General features: G+C 31.5%; 2 protein-coding genes across 15 annotated transcripts; one reads left to right on the top strand and one right to left on the bottom strand.

Moving 5' to 3' along the window:
• Positions 1-3,103: 3,103 nt before the first annotated feature.
• Positions 3,104-21,467, bottom strand: LOC8277519. Of its 14 annotated transcripts, XR_007214987.1 has the most exons (15): positions 20,990-21,467; positions 17,516-17,583; positions 17,000-17,070; positions 16,577-16,852; positions 15,937-16,100; positions 15,786-15,841; positions 15,615-15,667; positions 15,380-15,500; positions 14,068-14,165; positions 12,924-13,038; positions 12,510-12,558; positions 6,913-7,178; positions 5,326-5,528; positions 4,331-4,405; positions 3,104-3,574 (listed from the first exon to the last, which is right to left on the bottom strand). XR_007214987.1 is itself a non-coding variant. In XM_025159671.2 (10 exons), the coding sequence occupies exons 1-10, from the start codon at positions 21,307-21,309 to the stop codon at positions 12,967-12,969; spliced, it is 1,299 nt and encodes a 432-aa protein (XP_025015439.2). In that variant the 5' UTR covers positions 21,310-21,467; the 3' UTR covers positions 12,637-12,966. The 14 variants fall into 14 exon arrangements, 1 of the variants encoding a protein (XP_025015439.2); XR_007214984.1 differs by having other exon boundaries at positions 3,728-5,528; XR_007214985.1 differs by having other exon boundaries at positions 4,331-5,528.
• Positions 4,132-7,159, top strand: LOC8277518 (CBL-interacting serine/threonine-protein kinase 21). Its single transcript, XM_015727374.3, has 15 exons — positions 4,132-4,299; positions 4,432-4,494; positions 4,604-4,675; positions 4,776-4,883; positions 4,966-5,037; positions 5,143-5,196; positions 5,378-5,503; positions 5,584-5,673; positions 5,755-5,880; positions 5,954-6,061; positions 6,149-6,268; positions 6,358-6,420; positions 6,506-6,580; positions 6,694-6,803; positions 6,879-7,159. Exons 1-15 carry the CDS (start codon positions 4,132-4,134, stop codon positions 6,934-6,936), a joined length of 1,413 nt encoding a protein of 470 aa, XP_015582860.1. The 3' UTR covers positions 6,937-7,159.
• Positions 21,468-21,872: the final 405 nt, after the last annotated feature.

Genomic DNA, 21,872 nt, shown 5'->3' with positions numbered 1-21,872 from the left:
ATATCATGGTGTCAACAGTGTCTCCAATAAGCTCCGACTATGGTACCTAATTATCTAAGATACACAATCTTCATTGAAATGACCGTCTGATAAATTAATTGAAAAATATAAAATTTAACAATATAGTTTAATTTTTTAACACAAAAAATTCTATGATTTTTTTTAACACTTTAGTATTATAAAATTAAACCGTTAGAATTTACATCCAAATTTACTAACATCGTCAGTTTAATAATTTTGGCGACAACTGCTTGTAATTTCAATCTGATTTCATTTCCTACCAATTCAATTTGTAATTTAATCTTCATTTCATTTCTTACCAATTTAGTTTTCATTCAAAATTTATCATGTCAGTTTTATAAAATTTAAAGAGAAAAATCAAAAAGAAAAAAATTAATCCAACAATTTAATTTCTTTAATTCTATTCTATTCCGATGAGTTTTGAGTGATCTGACAAAGCTAAAAAAACTCTACACTTTGCCATCTATCCGACAAGACTGATTTTATAGCGATCAGACTTTATTTAAAATTGAATTAGCCATATAATTTAATGAAATTTATAAAAAGTATGATTTTTTATTATTTATAGAATCTCACTTTTTAAATGATTATTACACTAGAAGGTGAAAGTTTATACCATTTTAACTATTCATATTATGTTAATATGAATAGTTAATATGTCACGTCAAAAATCCAAAAGGAAAAGTATTTTATAACATTTCATAAAACATAATAATTTAATAGATATTTAAGTGTTTTTCTTATTAAGATTTTAAATGTTTTAAAATTTTATTAATACAACAAATATAAATATTATTTCAAAATATGAATCAATTGACTTATTGATTATATATAAAATTGATAATATAAATATAATTGATATGATATATTTTAGAATTAGATACTATTATATAATTAAAAAATTAATTTATTAGTTGATATAATATTAAAAGTATAACTAAAATCTTCTAAAATTAGAATCATTATTATATTATAAAAATAGATGATTTGTTAATATATTAACTATACAATAAAAAGAACTATGAATATAATATTTATGTATAAAAAATATGTACACATGTCAAAGAAATTTTCTATATGTAAGAATAAGTACACGTCTTGATTTATTATTTATATATAAAATTAATATTAGAAGTATAATTCTAAAGAAATAATTCAGAATATCTTTAAGTATCTTTCTTAATAAATTTCTAATATTTTAAAAATTTTATTTATGAAATAGATATAAAATAATATTAAAAAAATCATTAATCAATTTTATAGTTATATATATAGTTGAAACTTTAAGTATAATTGATACTATATTTTTAGGATTATAAATATTAATATAGTTAAGAAAGTAATTTATCAGTTAATATAATAATAAAAATATAATTAACATACTATTTTTTAAGATTAGATTCATTGGAAAACTAATTTATAATATAATATTACAAATATAATTAAAATATTATTTTTTAAAGATCATATTCATTATTTTATTAGAAGACTAATATATAATATGATATTAAAAATATAATTAAATACTATTTTTAGGACATGAATCATTGTTCAATTATAAAACCAACTTATTTAATAAATTAATTAGATCTTGAATATAAAAGCTACGTATCAGCATAAAACTTGTGCATTAGAATAAATGTACATCCTAAAATAATTTCATCTATAATAAAATATGTGCACATATCAAATCTAGTATGTATATATATATATATATATATATATATATATATATATATATAATGATCTTAGTTATATTCCTTGTTTTACAGTGCTGACACATATTTATTTGTGTTTGATTTAAATCTAATAAGTATAAAGTTCATTTTTAACTTTTTGGTGTTAATCAATTTAGTTAAAGGATCTAATTGATTTGATTGTAAGCATTTAATTTAGTTTTTATACTTAATATTAAGTATCAAACTTAATATTTTTTATTTATTTGAAAGAAAACTTAGTATTTCTTATTAAATTAGAAAAATGAATATTTAATTTTAGTATCTAACAAAATCATTGAACAATATTTTATTTAACAATACTTTCAAATTCATTCAAGATTAAATTTTTATAGAATTAAAGTAAAGCATTAAGTTTTAGCAATATTTGCTCGTGTCTAACAAAGTATTATTAATATTTTCTACTCATATTTTTTTTTTTAATATTTAGCATATTTTGCTCACAATATGTATTAATAAATAATTAGAATTGATACCAATATCTATTTTATTTCAAATTAATAAAATAATATTCTGAAAATAAAAATAATTTAACCAATCCCAATCTTACTGAAAAATCAATAAGAATTAAGAAATTTTAAACTTATAATAGTTGCTATATATTCATATATTTATCAAACAATTAAAAAAAAATTCTTTGAACTCATCTTAACATAGAAATAGATTAGTGTAGAATAATAAAATATTTTTTGAAATGCTAATGAGATAAAGTCTTAATTGAAAAAAAAATACATATTATCGTTTTCTACTAGATATTATGATTAAATCACTCTAAAATTAAAAGATTTTCCTAATTTTAATAAAATAAATCCATTTTTATTGAGTTTAATATGTAATGTTAAATTTAGACATCAAGTTAATTTTTCTTTTTTATCAATTTAGTAAAATATAAAAATGAAATACAAGCCAACCAATCAAAATGACCAGTGAATTTCATGGAGGATTTTTCTTTCTGTAATTTGAAACGAGAACACAGAGAAAAATGACTTGCGTATAAATATAAGCATATATTTCACATGTGAGATAAATATGAGACCTAACAGTCATGCATACTCTCCTCTACCAACCAGATGTTCTCAGCTGAAAGTGATAAAAGCATAATCTACTTATCAAATTTTGTTCAAAATAAAAGTTGAACTTATAAATAAGAAACAATGACAAACATAATCTAAAACAATGCAATTCTAATAAATTAAATAATATGAAAACGAGCTAGACAACCCATTTAACACAACCTACTTAATAACATGTCTATGTTTGAAGTTCTGATACGAGTAAAGAGAACGGGTTTTGACAGGATCTATTTAAAATCTGCCAAACCAGGCTGACGGTCCCAAACAATGGGGTATTCCAAACATATCCATATGTCACTAGCTTTAATTGTATTAAGAAAACCACAAACTATTCACCCATATATGCCCGAATAAAAAAAGAGACAAGACTCTTACTCACGTGGCAAAGACTTAACCTCACAGTAGATACATATTTCAACTTGAGTAAAAAAAGAAAACTTGACGATTAATATGCATGTAGTCGTATGTACTTCAGCATTCAAAGAAATAAATAAGAAAAAAGATTGGTTGATTCAAGGGCAAGTGACCTAGGAAACACTTGGTAGGAAATTAGGAGTTTCGTGTCCTGTTTACCTAGCCTGAACGAGAAGTATGTCTACATCCCTCGGCTCCATCAAGAGATATATCTAAAGCATTGATGTCACATTCCATTTATATTTGTGTTACGGGATGAAAGAAACTTCCCTACTAAAATGCAAAATAACTTGGCTCCTTCCGCTAAATATTTATAATCCACAAATTGACCTGTCCATTCAGAACAGAGACTTCAGGCTATAAATCAATTTCAGCTTAATAATGCATTAATATTTTCATAACTAAGGGGTCAGTATCACATAAGATTTGACAACTGGGCTGTTTAAGATAATGCAAGAAAAGAAGTGGTGAACATAGCACAACCTTGCTTGGAGGCTATAGTCCAGACACGAACATCTAACCTCCATTCAAAACACATTCACCAACTAGCCAAACTAGCCAACTATCAACTGGTCATCTCCCCTTCCATGCAAAGCTGCAAAGTATGAACCTTTCTAAACCTCACAAATATATTTATGCATTTGAGCGTCTAAAGACTTTTATATCACTCCTTTTTAAAAGAGGCACAGGAACCACAAGTATGGCAGCTGTGAGGAACAAGCACGAGTTGTCCCCTAAACCAAGTCAAATTGCTTTCATCTTTCACAGGAATTCAAGGCACAGCATACATAAAGAACATTTGCGAGGAGTATAAATACCATAATCCACAAGAAGCAGGGATTAAGCAAAGAATAAAGGAGTATTTTGGCAAGAAGAACGGTTGTTATATGAAAATGGGATTTGCAAACAACATAGGGAAGTATCATCTTGGCAGAACAATTGGAGAAGGAACATTTGCCAAGGTTAAACTAGCTGTAGATAGCATCACTGCACATTATGTTGCAATCAAGATCATTGATAAGCACATGGCTGTAGAAAGCAATCTCAAGTCCCAGGTTAATTTCCACATCTTTGATTTGTTCTTACCTTTCTTCTTATTGCAAACGAGTTCCCTTAGGAAGATAGCAATTTGCTTGCTCTGCACATTCAATCTGTTTCATTCTGATAGATGAAAATGTTAATTTCAGGTACAAAGGGAAATCAGAAACATGAAGCTCCTGAATCACCCTAATATTGTTAGGATACACGAGGTTTCCTTCCAGTTGCATGTGGTCTTAACTAAATTTCTTCCCCTAATAGTTAGAAGCCCTCTTGCTCATGCATCTTCTATCCCTTCTTTGTGTTGAATTGCAATCACAGGTTATTGGCACAAAGACGAAAATCTATATTGTAATGGAATATGTGTCAGGAGGACAACTATCGGACAAGTTGGTGAGGAACTACACCTGCCATTCAAAAGTGGTATTTTTGACTTTTGAGGCAGTCTTAATGTTTTCTGTGTCTCTAATCCCCATAACCCCTGATTACTCAGTCATATTCCAAGAAGCTGAATGAATCAGAGGCAAGAAAGATGTTCCAGCAATTGATAGATGCAGTTGACTATTGTCACAACAGAGGAGTTTATCACAGAGACCTAAAGGTCAATAAGATATTACTACTTGGCGGTATTTGCCAATTTTCTAGAAATAACTTAGCTAATTAACTAATCATCTTGCGTGCAGCCAGAAAACTTGCTCTTGGACAATCACGGAAGACTGAAAGTATCAGACTTTGGATTAAGTGCATTGCACAAGGTACCAACAACCTAGCAATATTTTTCCTGTGCATGCCAATTGTCAGTAGAACCTAGTTTGAAAAAAATTTTCACAAGTGTTGGCTAAGAACTCATTGATTGACAGCATGGTGATATTCTAACTACAGCCTGTGGCTCTCCCTGCTATGTAGCACCTGAGGTTAGAAGCTAGATTCAAGTTATCTTTTCTTTTCCTTACAGTTTTTAAGATCTGATTCCTGATAGTAACATGTGAGAAAAGAAGAGAGTTGAAAATACAGACTAGCCTTCCTCAGAAAGAAACACATACCTGAATTCCTCACTCAGCATTGAAGCTGATGATTCATCTTTTTGCTGAACAGCTTCTGACAAATAAGGGTTATGATGGAGCAGCCGCAGATGTTTGGTCATGCGGAGTAATCCTTTTTGAACTACTTGCTGGCTATCTACCTTTTGATGATTGTAACCTTATTCAGCTATATAAGAAGGTAAATTCTTCTATGCAACTCTTGTCTATGTGAAAGAAAAAGAAACATCACTTTACTGACAACCATGTTTATGTGTTAAGATATCTCAAGCAGAATATACATGTCCACCATGGTTTACTAGAAGGCAGAAGAAGCTAATATCAAGGATACTTGATCCAAATCCCAAAACGGTATGGCTAACAAAATTTTAAATTATTTGCGTTCGAAGAACATCATAAACAAGAAAATAAAGTGACAATTCATCATTACAGAGAATAACGATACCAGAGATTATGGAAGATTCATGGTTTCAGATGGATTATATGCCTGCTTGTGGATATGAAAGTGATGACAAGATCTGCCTGAACGATGTAAATGCTGCTTTTGATGTAATTCAGGTAAGCAGCTTTTAGATAATAACAAGATACTGAGTTTCTTTGACTTCATTTAAAACACCTAATATTGTGGCAGGACGAAGCTGCAGAAACAAAAATGCCCAAATCCTCAAGTTTCATAAATGCATTCCAATTAATAGCAATGTCGCATGACCTTGATTTATCAGGTCTATTTGAAGAACAGGCAAGCTTAAAAATCAGAATCTGATTTTACTATTCTCTAACGTTCCTTGGTTCAATTGAAAATGTAGCAATCTTTTCTCTTACTCAGGAAGATAAGAAGCAGAGAACAAGACTAGGATCCAAGCATACAGTGAATGAAACCATAAAGAAAATAGAAGCTGTTGCAATGGATGCAAGTCTGTCAGTTGAGAGGATGAACAACTTCAAGGTAATTCGTGCTAGATGTCTGATTCTTGCAATAGGGTTTTCTTGTTTGAAAATATCTTGCAAACTAATGAGCAGATAACATTATATCAGATGACGATGCATAAACAAAAGATGACTAGATGCAGCAGGTCATGTTATGACCTATCAGCAGAGGTAATGAATAGTTATATTCTTCCTGCAACATGTCCAAGGAGCATAAATAAAAAAGAAATCTTTAACATTGTTTGTAAAATGTCAGGTAATTGAAGTTGCTCCCACCAATTGTGTTGTAGAAATATCAAAATCAGCAGCAGAGCTAAGAATGTATACAGAGGTATAATCTGTTAATTTTGGTTACATTAGAGCTCAGTCAAAAACAAACATATATTAATGTCTGTAGATTAATGCTTATTGCTGAGCTAAAATCACATGCTTTTTGATGATCAGTTCTGCAAGAGCTTATCAAGTTTACTAACAGAGAATTCAAGTGCATCATTGCAAAAGCAAGAGTTGAAAGATATAGGAATTACAAGCAGAAAAACCCAAGAAATAGGAAGGTAATCCATAGCCAAAGTTAAATCATTGTCATATAGATTCCAAAATCCAGCTCACTGAATATTTCAATTATGCAGTTCTGAAAAGAAAAACAGCAGAGTAAATATTCACCTGCGAGGTTATTCATCCTCTTGAAGCTCATCTTCCCTCAACTCCATATTGCATACCAGGTTCCTAAAGGGTGTGCTAAAGGGGAAACAAGCACATTGCGCTTAAAGAGACACTTGAGGTGCAGAACCAACCACAGTGGAATGGTAAGAATTTGCAGAATAATAAGACATAATCTATATCCAAAAAGGTCCAAACTGGTTGTAAAACTGTTTCGCTTGCTTCAAATGCAATTTTGTGTTCTTTCTCATTTTTCTCCTCCTTTCCCTCTGCCACAATAAAATACAATCTCACTCAAATATAAACAGTCAATGAGAGAGCTACTAGTTAATCTTTTTGAATAAGATCAGCACATACAAATTCACCATGTTCCTTCATTAATTCAAATTCAGCCTGATTTTCATTTATCCTCAGCATAACATAATGTCAAAGCAAGATCAAAAAGCAAACATTTCTATCAAGCAATATCAACTGCCATTTAAATCAGTTAGCAATGCTTGTGTCATTTTCATATCCCTATAGTAATGGTTCATGGTTATACCATAGAATTCATGTTCAGCGCAAAGCAATGGTTGAATACGCATCAACGGTGGCTCTTAAAACCAAGAAGAGGTTAACAGAATTCCAAGCGCTACTGTGGAAGTAGATTGTCCACCAGTTATGACCATATTGTGCACTTGCAGCTATGAAATACAACCCATAATCCCTACTATAGACGACCCATACACCAACTATAGTATTACCACGTCTACCACACTACTAGTACTAGCAAGACCACTACCATCAACATCATCATCACCATTACCACGACCATTAGACTCATTGCTGTAACTACCATCTTGTTCATGGTTGGTATCATCGTTGTCATAAGCATCACCACCTCCCCATGATTAACTTAGTAATATAGTTATTAAAGGCGCAAGGCGCACAAAGGTGCAAAGAGGTCCTGGAGCCTAGGCACAAAGCGCAAGCCACATGTAAGTACTTGATAGAAACAAGGCGCAAAAATTAGTAAAACAAATATTAAATTAAAAAAATTAGCACCCAAAACACATATAAAACTTAACAATAAAAGGTCCTAATCCTAATAATACTAAAGCAAAATTCTTAAAAACACTTATCAAAGCGCAATTAATCCTCATCAACATCAATATTGTCTTCATTATTATTATTAAATTCAAGTCGATCACTTCCAATTTCCTTGTCTTCTTCTTATTCTCCAGCATCTTCTTCAAAGTACATTTTGAATCTTTTTTTTCTTTTAACCCTTTTTTATTGAAAGGATTTGGTGTGGCAGGGCATATTGTAAGCTCTTTTTAAACCTAAATAAAAATTCGACTACTTTATTTTAAATAAAAAAATGCAGATAAGATGTATATTGAAATTGTTACAAGGCGCGCACCTTGACAGCATCTGGACTAGAAGTCAAGACAGACCAAGGGGCGCACCTTCGTAACATTGTTTGCCTTTGGCTATTTATGTCTTAAGGGCATGCGCCCAATGGGCCTTGAGCTTCACACTCGCCCTTAATAACTACGCTCACTAAATATGTTGAGTATTTTAGGACAAGCACTGTGTATTAGTAAAATCACTTAAATTTGACTTTATCTCGATAAGGTTATAATTGCTATTTCCTTTTACAATTTAACTAAAATCTTGTATGTTTATTAAGTAAGAAGGTTATGCAAGTTAGCATGCTTAGGGTCATGTTAAAATTTAGCATACCGACCTTATTGAAACAAAAACAAAATTGTGTTCCAGTATACAAGTTGAAACTTGGCAATTGTACTCACTTAACAAACAAGTTCACTGACACTAAGCGAGATCAACTCATTTGACTTGTAACTTCCACAATTGCAAGTTGTGGTAATTGTGATTAGCTTAAATCAAGTAAAACAAAATAGAAAGATAGGTGCTAACATACCTCAAGTGTTTGCTTTATGGTTTTTATTTTAAGCAATTTCTTGCCTACCAAAATGCCTTATTCCATTAGGGGAAGCTAGTGCAAGAGATGTAAGAAGATTATGGGGTTTCTGGTATTATTCTCTCTAATGCAGTTATTGAACTGTTTAATATAAATAATTGATTTTCTAGCTCTTTCAAATTTATATAATTTTTAAGATTATTATAATAATTATTGCACAATAATCTTTCTTGTTGGACTAATGCACCTTATAAGACTTTCTTTGTCTCCCCAATCGATTAATCCAAATTTTGCAATAATCTTTTTTCCTATAATAATAAGCATGAAGAGTATATAAGAAAATGAGATAATAAACTTATTATATTACTAATTAGTACAACAACTGACTACAGGTTTGGACAAGAAAGGACAAAACTAGTTACAAGCTTGAATGAACAAGAGGGCACCAACTAACTACTTAGATATACTCACACTTTTACAAACACTTTATTTTTAGATACTTGCACCCTTACAAACACTCAATTTTTGGATAGATACTTACAAACACAAGAATTTTTGGAGAAATACTCATTCTTCCTTCTTGCACACCTTCTACTCCCCTCCCCCGCGTATTTATATAGTCATTTGAGAATCTTTTTGCGTCAGTACTTATCCAAGCAAACTAAATTATTTCTGATAGAATATTTTAGATGTAATAATTGTAGGGTCCTAGGAATTTATTATTGGCAAAACATTGACTGACATACTATCCTCATCAATTTCCTCTGAGTTGTCCTTATCTTTTAGCATATAGTGTCTTTCACAGGACTATGCTCTTGAAGAAATAGATTTCTCCTAATCTACTAGAACTGTCATAAATTGCTGCCTTATCTCTTTCTGAAAATATTTTCACAAATTCGCTAAACAGATTTTTTAAATATGTTTTGTTTAGCTGTCCAGGAATAGATTAAGACGACGAGAGCTGAGATAAGATCTTTTCAAAAGTAATTACTTCTTTAATTGAATAAACAAAATGCAAAGAAATCAAATTTATCATCATTTAATTAATACTTTTCTTGCTAATCATGGAACATTTTCTATGCTTTCATCAAATTTAGAGGTTCAATTTCCTAATAACCGTCATTCCTATTTAATAATCCAAGAGATTTTGTAAAAAATAACAAAGGAAAGATAATAGTTTTTATGATTTTTATTTTCAGAAACAAACAGCTCATAAACAATTCCAACTTTCAATTGGGAATAATCTCTAGTTTAAAAAGCCATTTAATAAATCAAGTGGGAAGAACATTATGCCCTTCTAATTGAAACTAGGCCTACCAGCTAAATTTGTCTTGCCTATTATCATATAATATGGCTCCTAACCAAGCTCTCATATAATTAAAATATTTAAAGTTTCTAATGTGAGGAAAATTTTAATTCTTCAGTGGAAAAAGAAACCTTTTTTCCATTCTTCCAAGGTAATAATATTTTTTTATGATAAATTTACTACAAGCAAATTCTCCTCTAGATCGCTCTGTGGCAAAAAAATAACACAACCGGTTTCTCGTATAATTTACTATTAATAATCATAAGTTTTATTGTTAGGGAGAAATACTTCATATATTTTTTGCTATTTCAGAAGGTTGTAAATTTGTATCTTTAGTATCAGTGACTAATAAAAATTTATTAATAATGAGAATATATAGATATAAGTAATCTTTTTCGGTTACTGCTTTAATCCTAAGCTTGTAAACATCTTCCTTAAAATGATATATAAGTACGAAATCATTAATAGTAGTCTCATAAAACCTTTTAGATAGGGTTGTTGGCACTTTACCTTTTGAGCTCATTCCCTCTAAAAAATTCTCTTGTTAGATAGCACTTCCTTTAGATATGGTCTGTCGTCTAGCAAAATTTCTTATGAGGCTATTTTTTTTAACATACTTGCAATCTATCCTAATAAAAAAAATTTAGGTTAATAAATCAAACTCAAATTTCTAGACAAATAAAACAATTGATAGAATTTTCTTTTTGACAATAAAGTAATTAATTCAATGTCATATCAAAATACCAAAAGTATCTTATGTGTCCAGAAATTTTAGTCTGATCTATTAAAATTAAGTCATTAAAAATTGAGTATTTGCAAGAGTGTGAGTATCTCTTTAAAAATAGAATATCTGTAAAAATGTGTCTCTAAATAATTAGTTGATGTGCTCTTGTTCATTTAATTTTGTGTATTCTTCATGCTTACTTTTATAGAAAAATTTGTCAAGAAATTCCAATTAATTGACTGGGGAGACAATGAAATTCTTGTTCAATTAAAAGGTGAATCAGTCTGACAAGCAAGATTTTTGTGCAATAATTATAATAATAACTTAGAAAATTATTTAAATCTAAAGGTGCTAGAAAATCAGTTCTTTTTTTAAACAGTTTAATAACTGCTTTGGAGAGAATAATACCAAGAACCCCATGATCTTCTTACACCCCTTGCGCTAACTTGCCTAATGGTATCAGAGCCTAGAGTTCACATCAAGGATCAAACACTGGTTCAATCTCAAATGGAGGTGAAGAAGAGTTGGTTGATCCGTTATCGATTCTGTTATGCAAATGATCGATATTTGAGCAGAGAACTTTTAGAAAAAAGAGGGAATGATGAAAATCGAGGTACGATCAGATATTCGATTTCAGGATTTACACTACTAGGAAACCTAATTCTATTAAAATTTATATCCTACCTTATTCCCCTAGGTGCCAGGATTTCAAATGACACAAAGATTGGGCCTAATGAATCACGGGTATGCAATCGACGAGCTTAATCGGCAGAATCGGGTGTAACTTGATGATCAAGCAAGACAAGACATCCATGCGCATAAAGGAGAAATTAGCTTTTTCTTTTGAAATGAAAAAAATTAAATCACCATATATTAGAAATTTCTCAAAATTATGCAACGTTATCAAAGATAAACAATTTGCAAATTTAACAATGTAATATTCACAAATCAGAAATGAAGAATAATATTATATATAGTTGTAATAAAAACCTAAATCACTCAAAGTACACATTTGATGATTGAAACAATATTCTGAAGCACGGATCTTTAACATAATTAAAATAATTCAACTAAATTTTTTGTCCAAATAATAACTGGTACACATTAACCTTCAGGTCATCCAATAAAATTTGAAGTAGCAAACAAAACTTACATATTCATCAAACTTCTTTATAAAAAAATACTATTACTAGCAACGAAGACAACTAAATAAATGAAAAGAATATCTTCTCACAAAAGTCTTATGTGGAAGCCTCAAATCCCACAGTCAGAGAAAATTCAGGTGAAATTTGAAGAATTTTGATGTTGAGTTGATCAAGGAAAAATGTAATAAAAGAAAAGATCTTATTCCCCATGTTTTAGCTTTTCATCCCCATAAATTAATGTCATGGCCATTACTTCATATCAACATTATCCTTTATTATCTAAATTATCCAATTCAGGGCAATTTAAGAGATAGATCTCATTTTCTATCATATCAACCGAATCCAAACTAATTGTTACAAACTAGATAAGGCTCATAATCAGTCCGACTAATTTAATAAAGAAGCAGGTATGATTTCAGAAAAAGTCTTAATTAATTAAAATTTTGAAAGCATCCGCAGATCAATTAACTGAATCCTGACACCACTAGGAGGAAGTCTCACCTATTTGATGATACTCAACATTTAAAGCCATTTGAAATGGTTCCTTCACCTGAAACGCGACAAGAAAGAAAAATAAAAGGAGAAGGACATATGAACAACGTATAAATTTTCCAAACAAATGAGGACATAAGGGGTGAAAGCATCCAATAAGATTGCTTCTTCATACAAGTAGACATAACATGCTACAAGCACAAAATTACCTCTGTATCACTATTTGGCAAACCAGAAATATAACATTTTCAAAGAAATGCAAATATAAATTATGTAAAGAAAAAAAGTCAAACCACCTAAAAGGATATAGATCGCCAGAAATGTCAGAGTACTCATATTGTCTCCCCATTGAAATCAAAATATATGCTGCAATTTATTCATTTATAACATGTCTATGATACAAAGAAACAGAAGAAAACCAACCCAGTATTAGATCACCAGTTGGAAGAAACCAACTCATGGATAGCTAGAGAAGGAAGTTATCTATCATATGAAAAACGACATCTGCTCCATCAGAATTTAACCAGTATGTCTTCACCTGAATGCATGAGCAATATGACAAAAATATGAGAATAAACACAAAGCATTAGGCATTATTGAGCGATTGGTAATTTCTAGCACGCAATATTACATGCAGACTGTTGGAGATGATGTCTTGCAAAGAGAAAATATTAGAACATAATTTCATGTGACGTACAATCACCAAACCAACCAAGATAGCATATTTGAACCTTACTTATAAAACATATACTAGTAATTATTTTATTGACAATTGAAGCACTAATTATCAAGGTTCTTGTAGTTAAATATGCAATTCAATTTTAAGAAATTAATGTAATTTTGAAGAGCGAGGTCATGACTAGTGTAATATAGAAAAACACAGGGGGCTAATGGTAATTAACCTTTACTATGATCACTAGAAAATATTTATATTGTATTCTAGAACTAACACAAATATTCACATGTTAAAGATCATTAATTATCATGTGCAATACAGATGACAGAATGGTGAGTCTCAAAAGTTTGTAACAGTATACCTTGCTCTAGTTGGCAAGGTTGTCCTTGAAAGGACTGATGCAAGATAAATATCTACCAGCATGGGAGCCTGGTCTTAAAGTGATACTTGCAGAATGTACATTTTTCCTTTCTGCCACATTTATATGTTTTAAGGCACCCAGGCTATTTGAACAACTACTCCAAATTGTAGCATAGAAAGTTAGACAAAATTTTGTAAATTAACAAGTGGAAAAACAAGGCTCTTTTACTGAAAACTAACTTTCAGGCAAGTTGCATAATTCAACTTAATTATCTCTACTTCTCACTATGCTAAGATGTCAAAAACATCCCATCTTAATTAACAATTAGTAATATGGGTCCTTTCATTGTTTTCACTGACCACCAAGCTATGACAAAAAGATTTGAAGAAAAAAAGTTGAGAGGCGTCCAGCCACTAAAAACATGTATGACTAAAACTAGAGGCAAAGCAAATAAATTAACCAGCTAAGTTCTGAAGAGAACACAATAAAAAATGCAGATTAAAAAAAAACCATTTAGCTACAGAACTTGCCTGAATTGTACTATGAGCAATATACCGCTGTCTGCTTTTATGAAAGCTTACATCTATGCGTTCCCAAGGTACTTGAGTGAGACCTTTTATCATCTCCTCTACAAGTGGAATGAGTATAAATACAAAAGCCATAAGAAAAGTGGAGAAGGCAAAATGTAGAAAAAGAAACGAATATAGGAAAATTTTTCTTAAAAAAAAAGGTGGACAACCATATAAAGATCAAACAGTGTTCAAGAAAATGATCAAACACCAAGAAAGCATGTGATGAGCAAACAAGAAGCTCTAGGAAAAGCAAGATGAAAGATCTAAGTAACTCATATTTTTAGTATAAACTAACTTAAGGCTTGCATTAAGTTCTTTCAATTGTAATTTAGTTTCAAATTTTATGTTATTATTCAAATCAGTTAGCTATGAATTTTTATGTAGCTTTGGTTGTAAAATCTCATAATAACTTGGTGGCCTTATGGAGGATTCATTGCCCCCAAATTCTTTAGAAATATAAAATGCAAACTAAATAAATAAAAAAAAAAAAAGTCCTCGCTAACTGGATTATGCTAGGTTCTAGTCTTTTGGTTTTTAATTGATAAAGTCTATTAATATTTTGAGCCTAATATTATTAATTCTTAAATAGTCTTACAAGTCCAATAAAGATGCCCCTAACAATCTGATGTTGTTTCCCTTTCTTCTTTTGCAGACAACATCTCTCTCCCTCTCACAAAAGTCTCATGAATGTAACATCCTTTAAAAACTCTCCTCTCTCCAGCAAACCTCAAGCCTCAAAATTTTTCATATGCCTGGAAAGGTCAAACCACTTTTAAAGCTTAAATGATAGAATGGTGTATAAATTTAAAACCTTTGTAGATGTAGTTGGCGGCTTGATGGCTTCAAAATGACACATTTCATCACGTATTCACATTGACAATGTTACATTTGTCTTTTAGCTGGGAACTATTGTGGTTTTTATGCAGTATTTTATTTCTTCAACGAGCTTATCATATTAAAGACATATAGGAAAGACGGAAAATGGAACTATTTTGTATATATGTTATGTGGAGTACATTGAAATATATAGTTTGGGTTTCATCATTCTCTTAACATGAAAATTTATTTGTAAATCATATGAATTTTCTTTTTCCCATCGCTGTTCTAATATTCCAAGTATTTTGTAGCAATATCATGCGGATCATATAAGCTTTTCTTTCAATACCAAATCCCAAGTGAAGTCACAAGAACAACAATGTCAACTTCTAAGCATGTAAACATTAGAACAATTACCCAAATGTTAGCAATGTTTGAAAAGCAGAATGCAAACCTTCCAAATCAGTTGTTTGTTCCCTAGTGACAGTCGGTGCTGTATTATAGCCTTCTTCCATAGTTTCTAGCTCAACATATGCAATATGTGGGTATTTCTGATCCGTTACAAGAAGGTTGGGCTGGAGAAAATCCTTGGTTAGTCTTTTCATCAGAGATAGGGGAAATGAGAAACGTTACTCTACAAATGCTACATAAAGAAAACAGTTGGCAAAATATCTTTTCTTAAAAATAACCTTTGGTAGTTCATGCTGACGTCTGATTGATGAAGTCCTCCACCCAACCATATCTTCATAATAGTTAAGATAAACAAACATATGAAAGATAAAGCAGAGACCAGAGACAATATATCATGTCCAGAAAAATATTCATACTTCAAAAGCTAACTTTAGCAAAGAAAAGGGTACGATCATAATTTGCATTTGCATACGCCACACGGCGCTTAAATGCACGTAAAGCTGATCTACACAGGCCATAAATGACATTACCAAACATTTTTCCATCAAAAGTTCAATCTTTGAGCAATTGGAGGCAGGATCGCAGAAAATAAATACTGACATGAATTTCAGGTCATCAGAATCATTAACCATTTGCAGGAGAAGGGGAGGTTTCCCACCGTCATTGTCAGTGAGAAAGAGATGCTTTCCAGTCCTCCCAACAATTAAATGAGCAGTTTGAGATGCTCTTCTCTCGAGAAAAGGCAGACCACAGAGAAATGGGAGCTGTAGTATCAAACACCAACAATATTTAATATACAGTGTAAAATATAAAAGAAAATCGAACAAAATAGAAAGGGAATAAAAGAAAAACTGTCCATTAAGCAGCATAGAAAATAATGGATTGGAACTTCCACCAGTTAGTTTTCATTGTGAACGAAATATATCACTTCTTATCATGATACTTATCAAGAATGTAAATCTTACTTCAATAACTTCATTAGGATTATACAAAATTCTAGCCAAGCAAAGTTTATTAACCAATGATTTATCTCATTCTGCAACTTTTTCCTCCATAGAACTAAGAACTAGAAAATCAATTGTGTTTCCTTAATGTTTTATATACTGATACCAGAAAGAATATAACAGAGAAAGTAAACACAGAGAATCTAACAGAGAAAGTAAACACAGACAGCAACAAAAAAACTGAATATATAATTCTCATAATTGGCGTAAAGCAAGTGGATAATTGATCGTTTAACCTGTTTATTTCCTCTTGAGCCAAGATGTGGTGTTGCAAATGTTATGAAGTTCATGGGTTGTAATCCAGCTATTCTTGCTTCACAAGGCTGCTCAGTACATTCCACTCGTTTCATATGTTTTTCACTTAAGAAATCACCAGAAACACTAGAGAGACCCAATTTTGGTAAAGTTTCATACAGCCGCGCAATAGCATACCTCGCAACAAGACCACCTAGCGAGTGAGCCACAAAAGAGATCTTCTGCATCTCAGGCTTATGTTTGACAACAGCCAACACCTGCATCAGATCAGACATTAATTAAGAAATCAAAATTCATATGAAATGACTCCTAGGAGATTCTAATAGTGCTGATTATTAGAAAGGATGCAGTAATACCAGGCCAAAAGATCTTAATAAATGACTCAGTTGTATCGTTGAACATACCTCTTGAGCTAGCCTTTCACCCATCAAATCAACACCATCAAATGTAAGTTTTGAATAGTTGCATTCACTGCCTGTATGCAAAGTATTAAGTCAGAAACCACATAAAGGACACATATAACTTCCTGCTCCTCAGAAGATCCTATATAAAAGATTGCAAGGCATATTTACATCAGATGCAAATTAAATAGAACTTCAAAAATCACTATGACAAACAGCTTAACTATGGGTGGCAGCAATTTTGACTTCCTCAATACTAGTTTAAAACCTACTAATTTGGACATTGCAATTTCTATTCCCTACAAATCAGAATTAAGAATTCTCTTCAACTGGGAATTTCTACCAGTTGTGTGGAGATTGTCAACTTAAGGAAGAATTCATGACACCAAGATCACAAGTAACATCTAAGATACTGAAGATCTAGAGAGTCATGTGTTATGATGTTATCATATTACGTGATAATGATTCTTCAAGACGTACAAAGGAAGCAGTTAGCTCAGGAAAGTAAGGAGCACTTACGGTGCACTATTACTTTATCAGGAAATTTCTTCACGAATTGCTCTGCAGCATACTTCCAGTCTGCAGAACTGCATCCAAAAGATCTATTTCAGGGCTCATCATTACGTAAGATATAATGTCAAGCTTCTTCTATGTAGAAACACTATAAAATTGATTTTAAAGTTGATGTAGCAAGAGCCACAGCAGCAAATAAGGTACATAGATATACGCATTTGCATCAAGAGTGAACTACGAGAGCACATATAAAATAGCTAAAAACAAAACAATTTAGCTGCTCCTCTTAGCGAGACCTGCATTTTAGATTTGAAAGCTAGGACCCAACTCACCATCCTAATCCCAAAGGTCTACAAAACCTTGCAATGTTTGTGTTGATTGGAATCACCCTTTGAATAGGCTTTGAGCTTAAACAATAAGTTGTTTGTTACTTATGCGTAAAGTCCCAGTTGTTAGCACAATTTGTGCAATAACATATAGAAAAGGGAAAAGAAATTTGCAAACAAAACAGCATATGATGGTATTCTAAGATTTGTTTGGAGATATACAAATTAATTAAAATTATTTTTATGTTGATGGCTTTAATACTGATTGAAACTGAATAACATATGGTTCATATACAAAATTAGTTTCACTCTATGTCACTGACATAGGACAGCTTGCAAATTTTGCCTTCCAAGTCCAGTTTGGATTTAAGATCTACAAACTGTAGACACTCAAATGGACAACTCTATCTAACTTGGTGTGGCTTAAATCTGCAATTATTTGCAGTTTTTTAGATCTGCTGCAGTGAAAAATAATGGAAAAGTATAAAAGATTCTAAGCATCATATAATTAGAAGTTCTTAAGATATCAATAAAGGTTCCTTTAGGCATAGAGATCAGTGTCGTTAAACATCTTTTTTGTGCTTTGCGCTTCAAGGAAATAAGAGGGCATATTGCCTTGAGTGTGCCCTTCACTTTTAACTACACTGATAGAGATAGCAAACAAGTAGGTCAGATTGCTTTCAAGTTGGGCTATATTTGGTTCAGGTAATTGTGGCCTCAGGTCATTCCGGGTAATGTCCAATTCAGTTCATGTAATTTTGGTTTCGGTTATTCAGGGTTATGATCGATTTGGGTTTCAAGTTTATTCGAGTTCAAGTCTTTTCAGTCTCAGATAATTCTGGTTTCAGGTTCAGTCTCACGTTATTTCGGTTCCAGATTCAGTCTCAAGTCATTTTGTCACCAGGTTGTCTTGGGTTTGGGTTGTTCAGGTTGGATTTCTTTGCATTTCACTTTAAGTTTTTGGTTAACCGGTTGAGTATTGTTAGGTTTAAAAAAAAAATTAAAAATTGTGTTTAATCCAATTATTTAGTCCTGAATTCCTTCATACACATAATATATTGTTATCATTATGAGAATTGGGTCTTCTATGTAATCATATTCTTATTTTCTTATTCAATTTTCTACCTATTGTCTCTCAATTGATCTCTGTCCTTTATGCTCTATTCTTATTAATTGTAACAACTAGTAATTTGCCTCTATGCTTTGTTCCTATAAAATGTAACAAAAGTTAATAGAGTCTTCAGAAGTTGCTTTTACAACAAATTTTGCGTACCTAATGTTTTATAAATTAAATATGATAACCCCTAACTTTTTAAGCGATTTGTCATGAAATAACTATTATATATAGCTATTTAGGTTATTTAAAATTTTGAATTGGATATATACTGCTTTAAAATTCAGCTCATTCTCGTTCCCGAGATATCTCAGTTTCAAATTCAAGTCATTTTATGTCTCAGGTTGTTTCAGGCTCGGGTCAATTACAGATCCAGGTTGTTCAGTGTCAGGTCTTTTCGAGTTCGCTTCTAATCAGGCTGTTCAGGTAGTTGACTTTTAAAATCAAATATGGTTTGCACATTAAGAGTTTTCAGGCAGATAGGATCGAACTATTGGGTTTGGATAGGCAAAACCCCTAAGGTTGAATTGCATTACACAATCCAAAGAGCAATAACGGCTAGAACTTTTATTGATTGGAAACTAAATAACAGCATAAAAAGCTTGAGATCTTATAACTTAAAACTACATAAAGCCTAAAACATTGAACTCTAACACCTAATTTGTTAATTCTCTGGTTAGGTGTACATGATAATTCCTTCAATTCTTAAATATTTTCCTTCTTATTATTTTGTATAACAAGCAACAAATAACTAACCAGAACATACAAAGCAAATATGTATTTTTTGACAAGCAACAAATAACTAACCAGAATATACAAAGCAAATAAGTTTTTTTAACAAGCAACAAATAACTAACAAGAACATACAAGGGAATTATGTATTTTTAACAAGCAATAACTACATGATACAATTACCATTATCCATCACGCCAAATTAAACAGTAAACCACATACCAGATTTGATTCTACATACTATAAGTATCACATTCTTGCTAAAAACCAATCATTTCTTTTCTTTTTAGAATAGAGAATTGCTGTTGAAGGATGCTATCTTACTCCAATGCACAAAAAAACTCAAACATGAAAATAAAGCAAGGAAAATTAGTAAATTCCGAAGTGTTTATAGAAGCCTGATTTCTATTATTAACAGAGCAACAAGATTCCACTTTATTTCTTAATTTGTAACCCAGATTTCTAATGGCTTACGTCCTCCATAAAGGCATAAACTACCTCAAAAAAAATATATATATAAGAAAGGGGACAGCTGCATGAATAGCACTCCAACTTTCGATATTTCTGTAATCAAATCCTCAAAACCTTTTTTCAATTTCTTCTTCTTTTTACCAATTATGCTTTTGAACTTCAAATAACACTTTGATCAGCCCATTTTAGCTATACTTTCCCATCTAGCAACCAAAATTGCATAAGTGGATACTATTGAAGTATTTGACAAAACAACAATATGTCAAATACAGTAAAATTCCACATTAACAGAGGGCATCCAATAAGAAAGAACGAAAATAATATACTCTTTGAAACAGAGAAGATCAACACAATCAATATTTTTTCTTTCTCTATAAGCCATTCCATAATCTATAATCTACACACAGAAAAAAATTCATTTTGTTTGGAAGGCCTCGACAAAAGCTTCAGCCTTAATTTTTCAGCCAAAATGAATTTATGAGGGGTCTTTTGAGAACGATTGAGGACTTCGAATAATAAATACCAAATTAATCTATTGCATAATTGACTGTGTGCTAGAATTCAATTCACCTGGATTCTAGTAAAATCATGTTTATATATGTGGCATGAATTTATTTCTTTTAAGTTTAAAGAAATGAATTCTAGCAACTAGGACCTTTCCAAACACGAGAATAATAGAATACAAATGAACTAATATTCGTGCATATTAGACTTTCCAAACAAGGTGCTATTGCTATAGATTCTATAATCACCTAAGCACAGTCATAGTAATTACTAACCACTTTAAAATACAAAAATGAATTACGATATAAACAATAATTTGTTTAATTATTTTACCTCCCAACGATTCCATTAACCATAATGACAAGATGATTAGGGGGAACAGCAGAATCAACAGCGGCAGCATCAAAAACATCTTCTCCGCCGCTATCAACTTCAACCTTAAGCGTTTTTCCATTTCCTCCTTTAAAACATCCGCCGCTCATTCTCTTCATCACCTCCATCCTCACCGCCGCCGCGCGGAAACTCAATTTTAATCCACGACCTAAAGGAACAGAACAGAACAATCCACCGCCACCGCCGGCGGAATAGAGACAAGTGGGATTGAAAACAGAGATGCCTTTCGGAGGTGGAAATATAGAAGTAGAGGCGATCATTCGGGACAGTGAATCATTTAAGTAACTACGAGAAAAATAAGCGAAACTGATAGAAAATGAAATTGAAGGTACCGAAGGGTTTTAGGTTTGAAGGCGCCAACGAGTCGGCAGTTACAGTAAAAAGGATGGAACTATTACGTGTGCTGCACTGCTGAACGTGAAAATTACATTTTAGTCACTACACAAATAAAATGTTTCATTACCGTACATATACGTCCAATATAACTTTAGGCGGTCAGTAAAATTATATTCTCTAGGCTCCGTTTGTTTTTGCGGAAAAAATTATATCATAAATATAAAACAAAACACATCCACTTCAGTATTGAGAAATAATAAACAAACCAATGCAATACTTCACTTAAAAGCCTTGTCATAAAATTCTTACAAATTTGCTTCGCTAAGGTCGTCCATATTGTGTTCTAATATTAATTGATTCCCCATTCGATTACTACCATCATCAGTAGTTGTTATCCTACTACTAGACTCTGTAGCGAGTCATTTGTTGTGTTTGTTATATGGAATCAGTCAACAAGAGGTCCATCACACAGCTAAAGTGCAAGACA

The sequence above is a fragment of the Ricinus communis genome, chromosome 3 (genome assembly GCF_019578655.1).
Source record: "Ricinus communis isolate WT05 ecotype wild-type chromosome 3, ASM1957865v1, whole genome shotgun sequence".
NCBI lineage: Eukaryota > Viridiplantae > Streptophyta > Magnoliopsida > Malpighiales > Euphorbiaceae > Ricinus > Ricinus communis.
The sequence above is the reverse complement of the archived record's forward strand: the minus strand, read 5'-3'. Positions and strand labels throughout refer to the sequence as shown.

Excerpts from the sequence above, each read along its gene's own strand:
- LOC8277518 (XM_015727374.3), top strand. The coding sequence starts at position 4,132 with ATGAAAATGGGATTTGCAAACAACATAGGGAAGTATCATCTTGGCAGA. Across the intron at positions 4,884-4,965 it reads TTTATCACAGAGACCTAAAG|CCAGAAAACTTGCTCTTGGA; the intron begins GTCAATAAGATA and ends TCTTGCGTGCAG. Across the intron at positions 5,674-5,754 it reads TTGATCCAAATCCCAAAACG|AGAATAACGATACCAGAGAT; the intron begins GTATGGCTAACA and ends TCATCATTACAG.
- LOC8277519 (XM_025159671.2), bottom strand. The coding sequence starts at position 21,309 with ATGATCGCCTCTACTTCTATATTTCCACCTCCGAAAGGCATCTCTGTT. Across the intron at positions 16,853-16,999 it reads GTGAAAGGCTAGCTCAAGAG|GTGTTGGCTGTTGTCAAACA; the intron begins GTATGTTCAACG and ends GATCTGATGCAG. Across the intron at positions 15,842-15,936 it reads TCTGATGACCTGAAATTCAT|ATCAGCTTTACGTGCATTTA; the intron begins GTCAGTATTTAT and ends TGGCCTGTGTAG.